The following is a 16665-nucleotide window of genomic DNA, read 5'->3' on the forward strand; positions in this document are numbered from 1 at the left end:
AAATAAATACAAAAAAATGCAATTTCTCATTTTACTGCCTATATACCCCTCTCTCTTTCTTATTTAAGTTTGGTGTAATTAATCAAAATTTTTTTGTTCCTATAATAGTGTCATTATCTTTTGGTAAATAAATGAATATCCAAAAGTTATTACTTAAATTGAAACAATTTTACCTGGAGCAGTTTATACAGTCTACAATCCCACCAAAGGATTTATCATCATTTTCAAAGAAATACTGAGTTTGCTCAGTGATACAGCTTGTTTTAGGCAGGGCGGCACCGAAATCATCATCTTCCATATCAGCTGACAGAAAGACAAAAATAAATAAATATAAAATAACATTTTTAAGTCACAGATGCAATGGGGAGATCCAAGTATGGCCCCCAGCCTAGATTCTTACCTTCTACTTCAATCAAAGTTGACTCTTTAACATTCTCTTGACTTACCTGCTTCAAGGAAACGTGGAAAAGTCAAGCTCAAAAACAGCTGCTGTAAGATAGACCTGAACACAAAAAGACAATTAATGCTCTTTGTCTTCTTTGTATTTTAATGGATCCTTTAAAACTACTCAAATAAGAGTTATAAACAACACAGTCATCATGGCTTGTTTTGCATTTGCCAGTTATTAAACCTCTCTTTTTTTAAACACTGCAGTTTGATTCTGGTTTCCTTTTCTCACTTTCTCCCAGGTCTTCTTTCTCACTAATCTTTTTTTCTGCTGCTGAGATTTGATATCATTTGTGCCCATAACTCACATAATGTAAATGTTATCTTGTTATCCATATCCTCCTTTTACACCTCTGCAGGAGGTGGAAGAGGCATGCTGGCATTCCTTGAACACTTCAACCAACCAGAACTCGTTTTTAACAGAGTCAGGGAAAATGCTCCTGAATTAGATACTTTACACTGATTAAGGTTCATTAAATTGCTGAGAAGGAGACAACCACTGAAATATTACAAGTGTACTATAAACACAATTACTGTAGTAGTTGACTTTTAGAATCATCTCTATTCCTGCTCTTGAGATACGAAATTCATTTTCCTCCTAGATGGAGTTGAAACACTTTAGACTTAAGGAGGTCCATTTATTTAAGATTATTTTTCTTCACACATGATCATATTTTTCCTATTTTATTTACTTGAAGGGAGTATCAACTTGCCACATACATGACCACCTTCAATCTAACAACAAGTCAAAACAGGAACTGCAAGTTATATTTTTTTACTCGCTGCTTCTGCTTAAACATTCTAAGGTGTAGCTTCTTGTTATGTTTTAGGTGTGCTTCTGCCTACAAATATGACCTGACCTCATGTCATTCTGTTCTCATGCCTGTTCAGCAGAGTAGAGGGAATGTATAATTTTATTCAGCTGCCGTGACTTTTTCCTTTTTTCCTAATCCAGTATGATACACAACTAAAGAAACTGAATCTGCCTGTCACCTTTCCAGTGGAAGCACTGCCTGAATGAGCACCAGTTCATATCCTTATCTCTGTGCCTTGAATCACCAGATGGACAGTGCACCAACCATCACGGATGAGAAGAGACCTGATGTCATTCAACAGTGATGCAATTTACTGACAGAAAATAGCAATGCTTCATAAGGGCTTACCACAGATTTTACAGGGAACTGAGTGAAAAAGGCAGCCTGTAAAATCCAAGTTAAAAGAGCGTGATGGAGAAATGATACATACTCTCTTAACTAAATGCTGATGCAGCCCACATACATTTTGAATATTATCACTCACACCTTTATCCCACATTGTTGCCTGAAACACTATAGTTTTCTTTAATAACCTCGTTTCTCTTATTTCCTTGCATTTGCTTTTGCCAGGTGCCTCAATAATTCCATTTTTGGTCAGCCCTTTTTCACCCTGCTTGCTTAATGGTCTTCTCTGCCTGCTTCTGACCTAGATTCCATTAAAAACATGTCCATAGAAAGTACTTTCATGTGATGCTTTCAAGTTAAACATCACACAAAATAAACCTCAGGTCTAAATTGAGTCCAGACTACTGAGTCTGATTTGAACACTGATAAACTAAAGTTTCTCTAAGAAGAGCTCAAGTTTCTCTTCTGGATTATTGCCCATATCCAGTTTTTGAGGTTTGCTGTTGTCCAAGAAAACTGGTATTTTTGCTGTTAACAAAATGTAACCAATAAAAACCAATATACAATTTTCATGGTGTTATCTGTGAGAAAATTACTATGTTTGTTCAGCTGCTACATATTTTAACTCTTAGCTTTCTAAAGTAGGTAATTTATTCCAGCTGGATAATTATTATTAAAAAAAAAAAAAAAAAGGCACCATAGAACTTTAGAAAAAGAAACCGTCTCCAAGAGTGCAATTGAGACCAGTGCAAAAATACCACATCAGTCCCCATTACTTATCCCAACGTGGTGCTGGAGGGAGTGGCTCATAGCAGTATCTATCTACATGGCTCTGAAGTAAGTAAAATTCTTTCTGTGGCTATTATTAACAATACAGAAACCAAAGTAAAAAGAAAAGAAAGCTTAAATGGATCTTCGGTTTTAAAATTTATCCAGCATTCTGATTGTGAAAGATAAACCTAATTACTGGTGTAATCCTCCCTCTCTCCAGGTCAATCGCAGAACTTCACAACAGTCCAGATATAACTTTTGCCCTTGGTTACAGAAAATGCAGGTAGGCAATCTGAGAGATTCTATGATCCATGAGATTTTGTAAAATGATTCAATTAAGGTGACCACTGATTTTCTTAAGACTTTTTGCTAGAAGGGAAAGATGATATTCTGAAATAGGGAAGCAAGTGATCAATAATTCTAAATGCAATAATTTCATCTGAACCTTCAAACCTGCCAATCAGACTTAGAACCTTAATCACAAGTCTGCCTCCTGTAGCTGATTTTTGAGTCAGAACACACAGTCACAAAACCACACAAGAGTAGTTTTGTATTCAGCTGTTGGTAGAACACTGGAGAAACAGCTATGAATTTTCATCATGAGAAACTGCATAAACTAAAGGATTCAGAGCAGGTTTACTATTCACCCACTGAATACTAGTTTGGGCATACAGTTTTCTTACACATTCGAACTTACCAGGCAGCTGCTGAAGCCCACCATCCTAGATGCAAAATATCTGTTATCGTAGGCTGGGAAAAAAACAACAGAGACGCTATTTGTATGAGCACCTGCAGATTTTTAAGGGAATGTCAGTCATCAGACAAGGGACTACTGACCACATAAGCAGAACGAAGTCCAGCTCCTTGCTTTGGTTCTTCTTCAGGATCGCAGACTGATTGATAGTCATACGACTTGTTAAAGGCATACAGGGACATGTTAATCAGGTTTCGCATCAGGCCAGGATCAATTTCACCAAAGAATCTTCCAATCTGATGAGGGAGCATATAAAGAGATGTTGAAGTATTTCCAGGTATTTTTCTCATTAGAAAATAAAAAATTCTGTTTCCACCACTCACACATTAATTTTTTTTTCCTCTACACAACTCATCCGGCTGTGCTGCTTATGCATTTATTTCTTTCTTTGACTATCTCCCCAAAGCTTGGTTGGAACTCCATTTAGACAATAATTGTTAAATGCACTATCAATGAGATTACCCTGCTCTGGGAAAAGCAAGAGAAATATGAGAAAGTGTCTGTGTGGATGCCATACTACTTGCCCTCACCATCACAGGTCCATCAGCAGCCTAACCTGTTTAAGGGCAGAGCACAAAGAATGGAACTTTGTAGGAGTATGGCATCTTGAGCCATAAGTAAAAGTGTGAAAAAGACTTACAAAATAACTTGAATTTCTGATACAGCAAACTTTTTGTGATTCAGAAATTTTATTCTTAGGGTAAGTTGCAAGTGAAGTGATGTTTTTTTTCTCTTAAAACGTCTCATTTTTTTTTTCATGTTCTGTCCTTAAAACTATACATACCTGTTGTGTATATTCATCCCGATTTGACATCAAAAGAAATCCACCATCGTCAAGGATAACACAGTCCACATGCTATTGTAAGAAAGTAAAATATGTTTTATAGGAAGGATTTGTCTGGACAACACTCTATAAGAACCTGGTTTTTATTCAGCACTTCAGAATTATCTTTAAATCTATGTGGCTCAGGCTAAATCACAACCCAACCCCACAGCCAAGGGCCAATATTAAGCTATAATAAGCAGCATTATCATATTATAAAATTTTGTAAGATCAAAGCCTTATTTGTGGCTTAATTTCATAAAAGTTGTTTTGTAAATTCTTATTTGCTCAATACTTTGTTAGCTCTAAGAGTGCTAAATCCTTATTAAATCTGATTATAATTGAATATTAACTCATAATAAGGTACCATAACTTCTCATGTGATTCAGCCATGCTTCAAGTCCTTTTCCATTTGCAGCTTTTAATGGCAAAAAGCTTTAAGGGCAGACTCTCAGCTTGCTAGTCGTGATTATTTTTGCTTGCCAAGAACTATAGTGGGTTTCTTCCAGGTGTCAGGTGCAGGAGTGAGAAGTACTGGTTCCCTGTGATTTGCACTTTGTAAAAGATCCTAGCAGTCAGAGATTGGAAAGATAGCAGTGTGGCCAAATAGATAACCTCCCAGAGCACCCTTTTAGCTACAACTCTTGCATTTAATGATCTTCACACTCCACAAAAGAACTCACAGAAGACCAGAGCAGAGAAAGCTTTTAAGCACATGGCAGAATCTGATACTTGATAGGCCCTGAAGCTGTGCTCTCCTGAGTGTTAGCAGAGCTACAGGAACCCCCAGTCCTGAACAGGCTGGGAACAGAGGAGACTAGGACGACTAATGACTGTTGAAGGGCATATCACATGCTCTGCTGCTTTTGAGTTTGTCTTTATCTTCTCTAAGGTGCTCTTTTTCTCAGAGTTCTGTTTTGTTTGTTTGTTTCTTTAATACTCCCTTTCCTCAGGATTCACCTCTTGCACTGAAAATTACCATTACATTTTTCTTACATTTCTCATCACATCATTCTCTATTGCTATCACTCTTTTTAATTCCCTCTAGTTCTCATAACCTCATTGCAGTGATTCTCACAACCACTTCACCTGAATTTTATACCCTTTTAGCCCTTCATTTCCTTATCTTAATTTCTTTCTGAAAACATGAGTCCTGTTTTCTGTAAAATTAACCTAAAAATAATGACAGAATCATTGTCTTAGATAAATGTAGAGAGAACGAGTGACCTTTCATAATCTGCCAGATATTAATAAACTGAGCATATTCTTACCATACTGTTTTTCTCACAGCCACAGATTTCACTGTTGCACTAAAAAAAAAGTACAGTAAAAATCACAAAAATGTTTAAAAAGAAAATCTATTTTGCAGTGATATTAATCAATTAAGACAAGAAGTTATTAGATTTTCAATATCTTTGTATTAAGTTAAATTAATTTTGAGTATGTGTAGTTTATCACAAATATCTCTGTGAACAACCTGCATTCAGTAATCATCAACAGCATAATATCTACTGTCTCTTACAAAGTCACGAGGATGATCAGGGGACGGGAGCACCTCCCGTATGAAGACAGGCTGAGAAAGTTGGGGCTGTTCAGCCTGGAGAAGAGAAGGGTGCGTGGAGACCTCACAGCAGCCTTCCAGTATCTGAAGGGGCCTATAGGGATGCTGGGGAGGGACTCTTCGTCAGGGACTGTAGTGACAGGACAAGGGGTAACGGGTTAAAACTTAAACAGGGGAAGTTCAGATTGGATATAAGGAGGAAGTTCTTGTTAGCGTGGTGAGACACTGGAATGGGTTGCCCAGGGAGGTTGTGAGTGCTCCATCCCTGGCAGTGTTCAAGGCCAGGTTGGATGAAGCCTTGGGTGGGATGGTTTAGTGTGAGGTGTCCCTGCCCATGGTGGGGGGGTCGGAACTAGATGATCTTGAGGTCCTTTCCAACCCTAACTATTCTATGAATCTATGATTTACACGTATTTGGGATTTGGAAAGAAGGCCTAGGAGATATATTGCCAAGTATCTTTTTTACGATCATGAAAGGCTTCACCTTTGTCAAAGCATGGGAATCTCAAGTGATAAAGGAAGCCCACTGTCACCAGTTAGGTTTCATGGCTTTGATTACATGTTCTTTTTTTCTTGCAATATGTCTGTACAGTCCAGTATAACTGTCTCCTTGCATTATGCCTTGATCAAAACAACTACTGGATAATGCTGCAGTCATTCATCTCAAATTCCTCTTTATTTCTCTTTTCGGTTATGTATTTTTGTCCTTCACTGTTCTGACATTTAGCAATGAATGTGCCTACCTCTTGAACTACAGCTTTAATACCTACAATGGACACTGTTCTCAATTCCCTTAATACAGAACCAACAATAAATATTGACTCATCCAATTGTTCCATAATTATGTTCATTTTGTGCCTCTCCTTCCCCAGTGTACATTAATTCCTTAGTTTTGCCTTCCCCTTTACACCTAAGCATTAGATGTAAGGAATTAAATGATCACGCACTTATTTTCTTAAGTTCTGCTAAATTGCTGTGATGTTGGTTGCAATGTAAATCCATATTGTTCACTGCTTACCTATTCTCCATATTAAATAAAAATAGATTCACCAATTCTTTTGCAGATTTAATTAATTGCTACAGCATAATCTTAGTAGGGAGCCTACTGGCTGGAATATGTCATTTTTCTTTGTCTTTATCCATGTTCTGTAATTATGAAAGCAAGAAGTACAAAATACAGCCTATTTCAACATAGATTTATTTTGTGCATTTGGATGATTTAAATACTACAACTACTTGGCAACTATGCATCAGTGTGACTCTGGCATAAAGAGCTGTTAGACCTATTTGCATCTGAAGCTTTGAGAAATGCAAATTAAGTTCAAAAAAGACTTGGTCAATTGCTTACCAGGCTCTTGATTGTGGTTTTTGTGAAATTTTCCATCCATCTGGTTGCATCAATTTTTATTCCAACAACTAACAAGAAATACATGAAAGTCTCTTTTAGTAAAATGAAAAAAAAAAGGTAACTGTAGAATCCTAAAAATTATCATAACATTTAAATTATTATACTGGAAAAAGATAAAATATGTTTTTTGCTCTGTTGTCTGACCACCAACACTCTTTATAAGACTAATAAATTAAGCACTCCGACTCAAACACAACCAGATCTTTGGCTTGATTTACTCTAGCAAGATTAAAACAGTCTCAGAGAAAAGAATGTTATATGAAGTGAAGCGTCTTTGAAATCTCAATTAAATTTCTAATTCACTGTTGAGTAACAAGCAAATAACTAATGTTTTTAGAATGGTTTCTATCTTACCTGCTGGTTTCAGAAGCTTCCCATTAATTGTTATTTCCACAGCCTTGCTTACCATAATACCTGTTTCATAGCTATTGGCACCACTTTCTGAGAGCATAGAAGGGAAAAGAAAAAGAAAAGGTTAGGGTGACATAACCTCTGAAACCAAAATTAATGATTGTTCAAATACACAGAATGATTCAAAAAAACCCTTTTTCAAAAACACTGACCCAGCTATACTGTGCATTTATCACCTGTAATAGCTCAGATCACTAACATCTGGATGAAGAAAAGGAATACGTTTGTTTAATTTTCTTCGTTCACTTTTGGTACATGGTTTCCCTGCTTCATAAAGTTACTGTAGTCTTTTTTTCTTTTCCTACAGACAGAGCCATGAATAGATTTACACATGTGAGCAGCTCTGTTAAAACCAGGATCTGAGCCAAAGATTTTATCCTGCTGTCGTCTATGTATTTTTCAGTTCAGGGTGTACTGACACCACTCACTGACCAACAATTACTTCTCTGACAGACTTCAGCCTGTTTTCAACACTGCTTAGTATGAAAAAGCAAGTTAAAAGTACATTCCCTGGAGCTCATGAGGAACAACGGAGGTTTCAGGGAATATAGTTGATTACCTTCTTAACATTTTATTGAGAAAAGATGCAAAAAATAAGTATGAAATAACAGCAATAAAAGATCCCGTATGTTTAGGAGAGGAGTGCGTAATTTGTGATAGCATCCGCCTTTTAGATGAGCTTGGCAAAGTTAATGCTGCTCACATCACTAATGAGTACTAACTATAGTACATATTTAGGTTTTAAATAACATGGTATTTCAGACAAATTGGTTTTGGTGAATAACAGCAGTTTGCAATAGAATTCAAAAGTAACATTTAAAGTCAGCAGTGGTGCAGTGGACTTTGTTGTTGTGGACTATGGACCCTTCTTCCTGCTCCCCCAAGTTAGGTTTGGTGCTGAGGAAGTATAAAGATCTCAGCTCAAGGAAGGATTTTTAAGGTAATGTAATTGTCCTTGAGTGCAGTATTTTTTCACTTCCTCTTAAAACAATTTTGACAAAGCATCTTTGTAAACAGTGTTTATAATACAAGAACACTAGAACTCTGCATGTTTTCAGCTTTGTTGATTCTGAGCATAGAGGCCCACTGAGTCAATAAAAACTGATGTCTTTTGTTTAGTGCCCTCCTAGCTAGCACTTCCTTTACAATGGGTGATGTCTCAAGATTTTTTTCCATATGAAATGCACCACTTGCATCCTTTGTCAGTGACCTCAACTGATATGGGAAACTGCCACAAGTACTCTTACATTTGTCTAGCTATCTCTGACATTTCAAAACAGTGATGACTTACTGTTGTAGTATGGAGCTGTGAAAATATAGTTGTCATTATCTAAGCTCCTTTTATAGAAGCTAACTTCATAAGTTTCAGCATTTTCCAACCAATCTTCTCCTGCCCTAATCACACACACACACAAAAGTGATCAAAAAAGATAGTTAGAGTCTCATTACAGTTGTACTGCAGAATTATTATAGTCTTTTTAACGTTTCACAGTCGAGAAACAATGTGTGAGATTCATTCATATAGTCCTGAGACTTTGTCAGCTTTCCCTGGTTAACAGCAAGGTGTAATTATTAAAAAACCCTTGAAAACAAAGAAGAAATAAGTATTCTTGGAAAACCATAGATCTTGTCTCATCATTTTTAGATATATTGAGACAAGTATAACTGTAAAACTACTCACAAGAAAATAAAATCTAAACTTTACAGCACATGCTAGCACATGAGAAATCACAGAGTCATAGAATGGTTTGAGTTGATAAGGACATTAAGATTATCTAGTTCCAACCCTGCTGCCATGGGCAGGGATGACTCACCCTAGACCATGTTGACCAAGGCTCTGTCATCCCAAAAGATTTTATATTCTTAATAACACCAAAACAGGGAAAAAAAAAATAAAAATTGGGGAGCAAAATGCACTGCCATTTTCCCATTTTGGGAAAACACAGGATAAACTAAGAGAACAGATACATTTTCCATTTACCAGTATATGTATACTGGTGCCCACACTACTGTCACTGGCAGGGATGTCTAGTTTATTATGGGATAACTTTCACATTCCCCTTTTGCCCTCTGGTAATGATGCATTTTTCTCTCCTGAGGTCCCTGGACCCTTTGGTCTGCTCTTAATTAGTCTTAAAAATAAAAGATCACCTACTGCTTTACAGTACAGGCCTGCCAAGGAAAATGAGTGCTTAGAAGTAATTAGGGATTAGAATAGCCCCACTGCTACTACAAGGGCACTGCATTCACTCTACACTGATTAGAAACTTGGATTACAAGACTTGTTATGGAAATAATGGTACAGATCAGTTTCAAGCAGTGACACAAGTAAAAACAAAGGAAAACAAGATATTCCTTTCATTTTATAGTTATCATAGTTACAAACCAGAATGTGTAGAAGTTGTTTCTCATTCAATAAACCCATTATTTAGCACGCCATTCTTTCAGGTTTCAAAATGATCATATTGTACTATTTTATAGTATTTGTTACCTTTTTGGGAACACTCTAGTAATTCCACCGTCTGTAACAACAAATTGTGCAACAACTCCATCACTGTAAGTAAAAATAAGACTTAAAATGAAAATTGACCAGAATTATCACAAGTTCCTGTGCTAAGGGTTTCCATTTAAGTGCATAACTGTGAATTAAATATCTATCCTGTGTAAAAATTAACTGTATATACATACACATGCATATTATTTTATTATCAAACTTTGAAATGCTTAAAAAAAAAAATCACAGTCAATAAAATGAATACTTACAGAGACAGCTTACTCCAATAATTTTGGGCAAGGTCATTTGTAAATCCTGCATCCAGCAAAACTCTAATGAGCATATCAGTATTACCTATCAAAAGAATTAAAATACACATATGATGTCGAATTTCATAAAGTGCCTAAAATGGAATTGTGAGTTGTTGCGATTCTATAGCAACAAAAATTTGTCTATTCCTGTTGACATACTGTCTAAATTATGTAAATCACTTAGCATTAAATAGATTGCTCTCACACTGTTGATTTCACTTAAACTTTTCCTTCACCATATCCTAGAAAATTATCTTTCTGTCATTGGAATAAGAAAGGTGATGAGGGTCCAGATCCCAACTTTGCAAAGTCCCTGTGTTAGACTTGGAAAGTAACCTATATTTAAAGCATGTGCTCATTCAAATACTTTTTATCTCAGGTGGCACAACAAAACAACATTTAGTTATACTTACTTTTATATGTTACAAAAAATTGAGATAATTTGACTACAATGTAAATACATACCACTTAAGTCCCAGCCTCTCAAAAAAAACTATTTGCCTTCTGCAAATGGGTGCAGGGAGATAAACTAATTTTGAATTAGTCACTTAGATTGATATATCACCTTGCTGCATCCATATTTTTCTAGAAATTAAATTGATAGTCTATATGAATAAAAACATCAAAACATGTCTCTCAAAAATATCAAAACGTCTCTCAGAGTGGTATTTATGTCTGCTAATATAGACTTCTAATATTTTGTTTGGTCCATTTTTTGTTTAGGATCCTGTTGTGCTGCATGCTCCTCCACAAAGTGAGACTTGATTACTTATAGGAAGCAGATGCTGAAGACAAGTAGGGTGAGTTGCTTTTACTGTCCCCTTAGTTTCTGGCTAACATCTAACAGGTTACCTAGCTTATAGATTATTTCTCTTTGGGGACTTTTGTAGTTATTCCTTTTGAAAAGCATTTTTAGCTGAGATAATTTTAATAGCCACTGTTTTCTTCAGTAAACACTGCTTACTTGATCAGGAGACTATTTTTAAAATAACTTAAGTATTAGGAAAGAAAAGGGAAAAAGTGAAATTGTTGTGGATTGCAAAAGTAAATACAGCAATAATTTGATAACGTTTTGGCATCATTATTTATTACGCTCTAGCATATACTACAATAGCACTACATGTGTCCTCAATATTTGCTTATACTAGTGAATATCAAACTAGAATTTTAATTTATTAACTAATTTAATCAGTTGGGGTGAATACCTTGATTTCTAAGATTGAGCCAAGGAACTCCAGTAAAATTTTGGGCAGTCAGCAACATGTCGGTGAACAAGATCACTCTATTAAGAACACCACCACCCACACATGCACACAAAAATAGCCTTTTATGAGAAGATCGCACATCTAAGTGCACATTCCTTCAGTTACATGGTCTGATTCAGCAGAAGGATTCAGTGATCCCTGACAACAGCATGGTAAAAAGACACAGGGAATGTAAGAAAAAAAAAAAAAAGTATATTCCAACTGCTTATAAATTATTAATAATTCTAAACACACTGGTATGCATAAACAAGCAAATCCAAACATTGAATGTTTTCATGAGAACAAGACTTTAATGCATTGCTCGTGGTTCATTCAAAAGCATTAACTCATTTACTCTAAATGGAGTTTAAGGCCCAATTTCAGAACACAAATACCTTCCCAAAGGCCAGTCTCACCACTGGAGCAATTACACGAACCTGTGGTCTTAAACAACCCAAGCCCAAAGAAGATCTCTTTAACCAATTTGTAAACCAGCAGTAGAACTTACCTTTTGTTCTGGTTATTGGTTATTTTAGTTCTCAGTTCCTATTCTTTACTTATTTATATACACTGACAAGAAAGAATACTGAAGATGTCACTACAAGATTTTAAAGTCTATTTGAGACTTACTTTGGCTGATGTACTCGAGAGAAAAAAACTACAGATTCAAAATATCTGGAGTGTATTAAAATGAACTAGTAGCATTTGCTGCTAGAAGAGAATGCTGAGAGGAACTGTGGAAAACACTGGAGGCATAATGCAATGTCCTGCAAACTTTCTTAAATAAAACCAGAAAACTGCAAACTAATTTGACAATCTCTACCTTGAGTAGAAAATCCTGGCACTAGATGTATTTCTACTAAAAAATAATAAAATACCAAATCAGCAAAGATAAAAAACAAAAGCATATGATTAGGACATGAAAGCTGTCATTTAGACTAGTTCTCATCTACTAGTATGTATTTTCCTGAGGAAAAATTCAGTGTGAATTGAGAAGAATACTTACATGATGGACTGCTTGGAGTATATCTGTCAATAAATTCATTGAAATTTAATAGAAATTCAGTGTTGTTTTCTGATTTTTTTACATCACTACAATATTCTCTGAAAAACAACAGAACGTTAATCTTCTCAGATTATATTCTTCTCAGATATGCTTCTCAGATAAAGCAGAAAAATATGGTTTAGCAATTTAGAAGTCTAAGTAGGACGGTACAACTATCAGGCTGACACTACTGCATCAGCTGACTACCATAGTCAATATTGAATGTTAACCATATTGAATATTTCAGGCATCTACAAGAAATAAAGTGTTCAAGTCCCTGCCTGAATCTCACATGTATGAGATTGGGCATAGTTTCCCAGAAAGAGTACTCAGGACTAGTGCAGACCATGAAATTGGGAGATCATAGTCTGTAAAATAAACAAGAAAATGCCCAGCGAATTTATACTGCTCCTGGGCTAAACTGTACTGAAAAATACATGAACTGCTGATTAAAACATAGTCACTTCATGCTCAACTAAGCCTGGATTTATGGGACACAGTCCTATCCTCTGAGAAGTCTTAAAGGCGATTTTAATAGGGTACATACCACATAAGCACATAAACACTCTTTGTTTTGACATATGCAAACCAGATAAACAGTAAACTATGTCCTTTACACAATGTAATAAAGTAAAGCAATATATCATTAGGCAATTCATCTAATGCAAGCAAGCACAATAGAAGTCACTGGGCATTTTGAAGGCAAATATTAGATGGTGAGTGCCATTAAACAACTTTAATTAAAATGTAGAGGGCATTCATCAGAAAAGCAGGGAGCTCTCTTTTTAAATGAGCTTTTTATATTAAATTAATTTTATGAACAGAAGAAGTCTGTTCAAGTATTTCATATGAATAAGCTATCTTATTACCCTTTACTTACTTTACTACATCCCTGAAGGACTGCAGGCAGAATTGGCCTTACTATACCAACTAGGGACTTGCAGGAAACTACTAAGTGGTACAACTGATTATCAATAACTTCAGTCTTTCAGAAAAAAAATAAACAGTTAAGCTGATAATGCATTTGAAGATAGAAAAATATGTTTTACATCCAAATCAATGTATTCATTGTGATCAATTTACTAATTTTGAAATGTAAAAGGATATAAATATTTATAATATAATAAGAAATTCAACATTTTACTGAGCTTTGTAGTACAGCATTCTCCTTATTTATTTTAACTATCACTTAAAGGAACTTCATTTTTAAGAACTATGTATTATGCTACCTTTCCTTTGCAAATATAATTTACAAGGGCAATAAATACTACATGATTTCACATTAAAAAAAAGGGGAACTAATGAAATTAATCAATTTCCAATGACTCGGTCTTTTTTATGTATGCTCAATGAATGAAAAATTAATTCATCGGTAAGTATTAGATTTGAAACATCTCAATATTGGAAAACATCTCAAGGTAAGTATTATGGTACTGATTTTGCAAATGAGAAGCTAAGGTATAAAGTTATAAAGTCTTCGAAGTCATAACCACAAGAAATGAACAGATGTGTACAAGATTTCCACTGAAACATCAACATCAGATTTTACAGCTCTCTCTGATTAATGTAAACAGGAATCAGGGCCTGAAGATGCTATTTATGCTCCACCAAGAAGATTGATCTTGTAAAACATGAATTTAAAAACTACTCTTTTACTAATATCTTTTACCAAAATAAAACTTTGTCAGTCTAATCTGTATTTGTAAATGTCACTAAGCTGATCAAAAGCCTATACCACTGAAATAATATTACTGGGAAATTAACCAACCTTGGTGCTATAAACGTATAGCCAGCTTCATCAAAATGATCAAGCTTCAGTGTTTCTGAATCTACAAAGATGAAGAGTAAACACCAAGTAAGTAAACTGGGCTTTTTGCCATCATTTTTCTTCTCAAAATATTTGACTAGCTTTTGCATGCATCAGTGAACTTAGAAAGAAATGTTTATTTTGAGACACTTTCCTACTAATATACTGCGTACTTCTCAGTATTTCACAGTATTGAAAGAATTTATTTGATTTTTATATACAACACACACCTGGCAACAATAAAGTATCTAAAAACTTAATTAAAGAAGACATTTCATTAGCATGACAACATGAAAACATATGAGATGCTTTCATTAGAACTACAATCTGGTATAAAAAGAATAATATTTGCGACACAAAGGAGCAAGAAGAAAAATCCTTCTAGCATTTTTTGCAATTAAGTTTAGAAAACTAATCCATATAAGCATTACTTCCAATGCTACTGAAAATAATGACTTTAAAAGCTGGTGTCACTAAAAACTGATAGGACCAGACAAAGAAGGATTAGAGATTAGCAACATATTGAAATGTGCATGAAAACAAACACTTCACATCATTTTTATTTTTTCAGCTTTCTATTGTTATGGTACCAAATGATCATGGGAAAAACCCTGAGATGAGGAATACAGAGGAGAGCATCCAGTAGGAATAGAAACACAAGTGAAAAATATCAACTGCAGTAAACAGAAGGAAATTGAGCAACAAGAATATACTTGCCCTTTTTGATTGCCACTATCCATCAGAAAGAGAAAGCAGGGAAACAGAAAAAAACAGGGTAAAGCAAAAGGGGTCACAAACCAATATTTTATTCAAACAGCCCCTTGAATAAAAATATTGTGCATAGATAGATCAAAGGTTCAATTTACATACAGCTGTAGTCTGGAAAAAAGACAAACATCTTTGAAGACTGAAGAAAACGTCCTTCTCAATTATTTCTCAAGTACCTTCTATATACTGTGGCTATTTCAAGGGTCTGTTTTACAGGTTGTATTGATATAAATGCAAAACCAGATTATCTATTCCATCAAAAGAACCGTATTCATTGCCTAAAGCTTTAATTTTAAACTACTTACTGTTTGACAAAGTTAAAAAAAATTCCTGATTATTAAATCTTGCCATATTCCACTTCATATGCAGGAGCAATGGTAGAGGACAGTGATTTAGTGCTAATCAGCTTTTCTCTAAACTAACAGTATCTGTGCCTGTCAGAGAGATTCATAGTGCTTTTCTAACTTTCCATTTAATAGCATATTTGTTCAAGTTTGTTATAACACTTGGATAAAGTTGAAAGGATGTGATGGGTTCTATTTTGTCTACTGTCTAGACTAAACTACACCTAATACACAAAAAGCATTTGAATACTCACAAGTATCATTTCCAATTATCTCTCCAGAATCTGCAAATGGCTTGAAATTAGTGTAATCCAAAAATACATTACAAACATCCACTAAAACTATTTGCAAAATGCAAAATAAAAACCTAGCTGCAAGCCAAACCAAACAGCACTTTCACATTAATCTATTCCTACAGGCAGCAGAGGCAATTTCCTAAATATTATACTGCAGCTACTATAAAAATAACTACAACAACAACAACAACAAAAAAAAGCTTTACTACTGTAGTCTATATCATGACATTTAACTAATAGAATGTAAAAATAGAATCCAGACCCTTAAAACGACAGCAACAGAGGATACAGGAAGCAATGATTCTATAGGCACAAAGCAAGGGGGAAGGGATTGTCAGTGGAACTGGGGTACCTGCACATATTCTATCTTTATAGAATATATCTTGTACCTTGGATGTTACAATGGGTTTGAATCATTGCTGCAGATTTTGGGTATATCATGAAAACATCCGTGAATTCCACAAAACTTATGAATTTTAAATGCTGGGGTTTTTTTAGTGCATCTGAGACTCGGAAATACTAGCCAAAACCAGGGAACCTTCATAGTACTTACATCTGGCCTGAATTATTGGTTCTTCTATTTTGGCTTTAATATAATAAAAGCTGTATGATGGTAACACCAATGCCAAACTGCAATAGAAATGAGACAAGTAAAGCAATTACATTATTTACAGCAGTTTTCCAGTTTCAGCTTCTATGTGTTTTGAAAGCAGTTAACACATTTGGAAATTGGCTCATCACGGATGAGATAGTTCATATAGTGGCATACTTAGCCTTACACTATATAGACACAATAGGTCCTTGCTGGTCCTGAAGCTGCGTTTATTTTCATTCTTTTAAGCATAAATATACTTTTTAATGTATAAGCAAGGAATTTAGAAATAATTGCAAATAATAAGACACAATTTCTTGTATCTTCCTCTAACATTTACGATCCCAATGTAAGATATGTCAAAGTGATCACTGACTGCAAAAAACACCATGTGGTACTAGACGGATTTGTATGCACCATATAATGACA

The 16665-nt window shown here is 35.0% G+C and overlaps 1 protein-coding gene across 1 annotated transcript in view; it reads right to left on the reverse strand.

Annotated features, from left to right (window-relative positions):
• CACNA2D1 (calcium voltage-gated channel auxiliary subunit alpha2delta 1) overlaps window positions 1-16665 on the reverse strand; it is a 392282-nt gene that overhangs the window by 18549 nt on the left and 357068 nt on the right. The window contains exons 22-35 of the mRNA XM_065667215.1: window positions 16198-16274; window positions 14198-14258; window positions 12391-12488; window positions 10099-10183; window positions 9827-9889; window positions 8627-8730; window positions 7279-7365; window positions 6865-6932; window positions 5227-5265; window positions 3917-3988; window positions 3216-3368; window positions 3076-3128; window positions 447-502; window positions 174-303 (exon numbers count right to left, since the gene is read on the reverse strand). Coding sequence (XP_065523287.1) covers window positions 174-303; window positions 447-502; window positions 3076-3128; window positions 3216-3368; window positions 3917-3988; window positions 5227-5265; window positions 6865-6932; window positions 7279-7365; window positions 8627-8730; window positions 9827-9889; window positions 10099-10183; window positions 12391-12488; window positions 14198-14258; window positions 16198-16274 — 1146 coding nt within the window. The remainder of the gene's footprint in view (window positions 1-173; window positions 304-446; window positions 503-3075; window positions 3129-3215; window positions 3369-3916; window positions 3989-5226; window positions 5266-6864; window positions 6933-7278; window positions 7366-8626; window positions 8731-9826; window positions 9890-10098; window positions 10184-12390; window positions 12489-14197; window positions 14259-16197; window positions 16275-16665) is intronic.

The sequence above is a fragment of the Lathamus discolor genome, chromosome 1, assembly GCF_037157495.1.
Source record: "Lathamus discolor isolate bLatDis1 chromosome 1, bLatDis1.hap1, whole genome shotgun sequence".
NCBI lineage: Eukaryota > Metazoa > Chordata > Aves > Psittaciformes > Psittacidae > Lathamus > Lathamus discolor.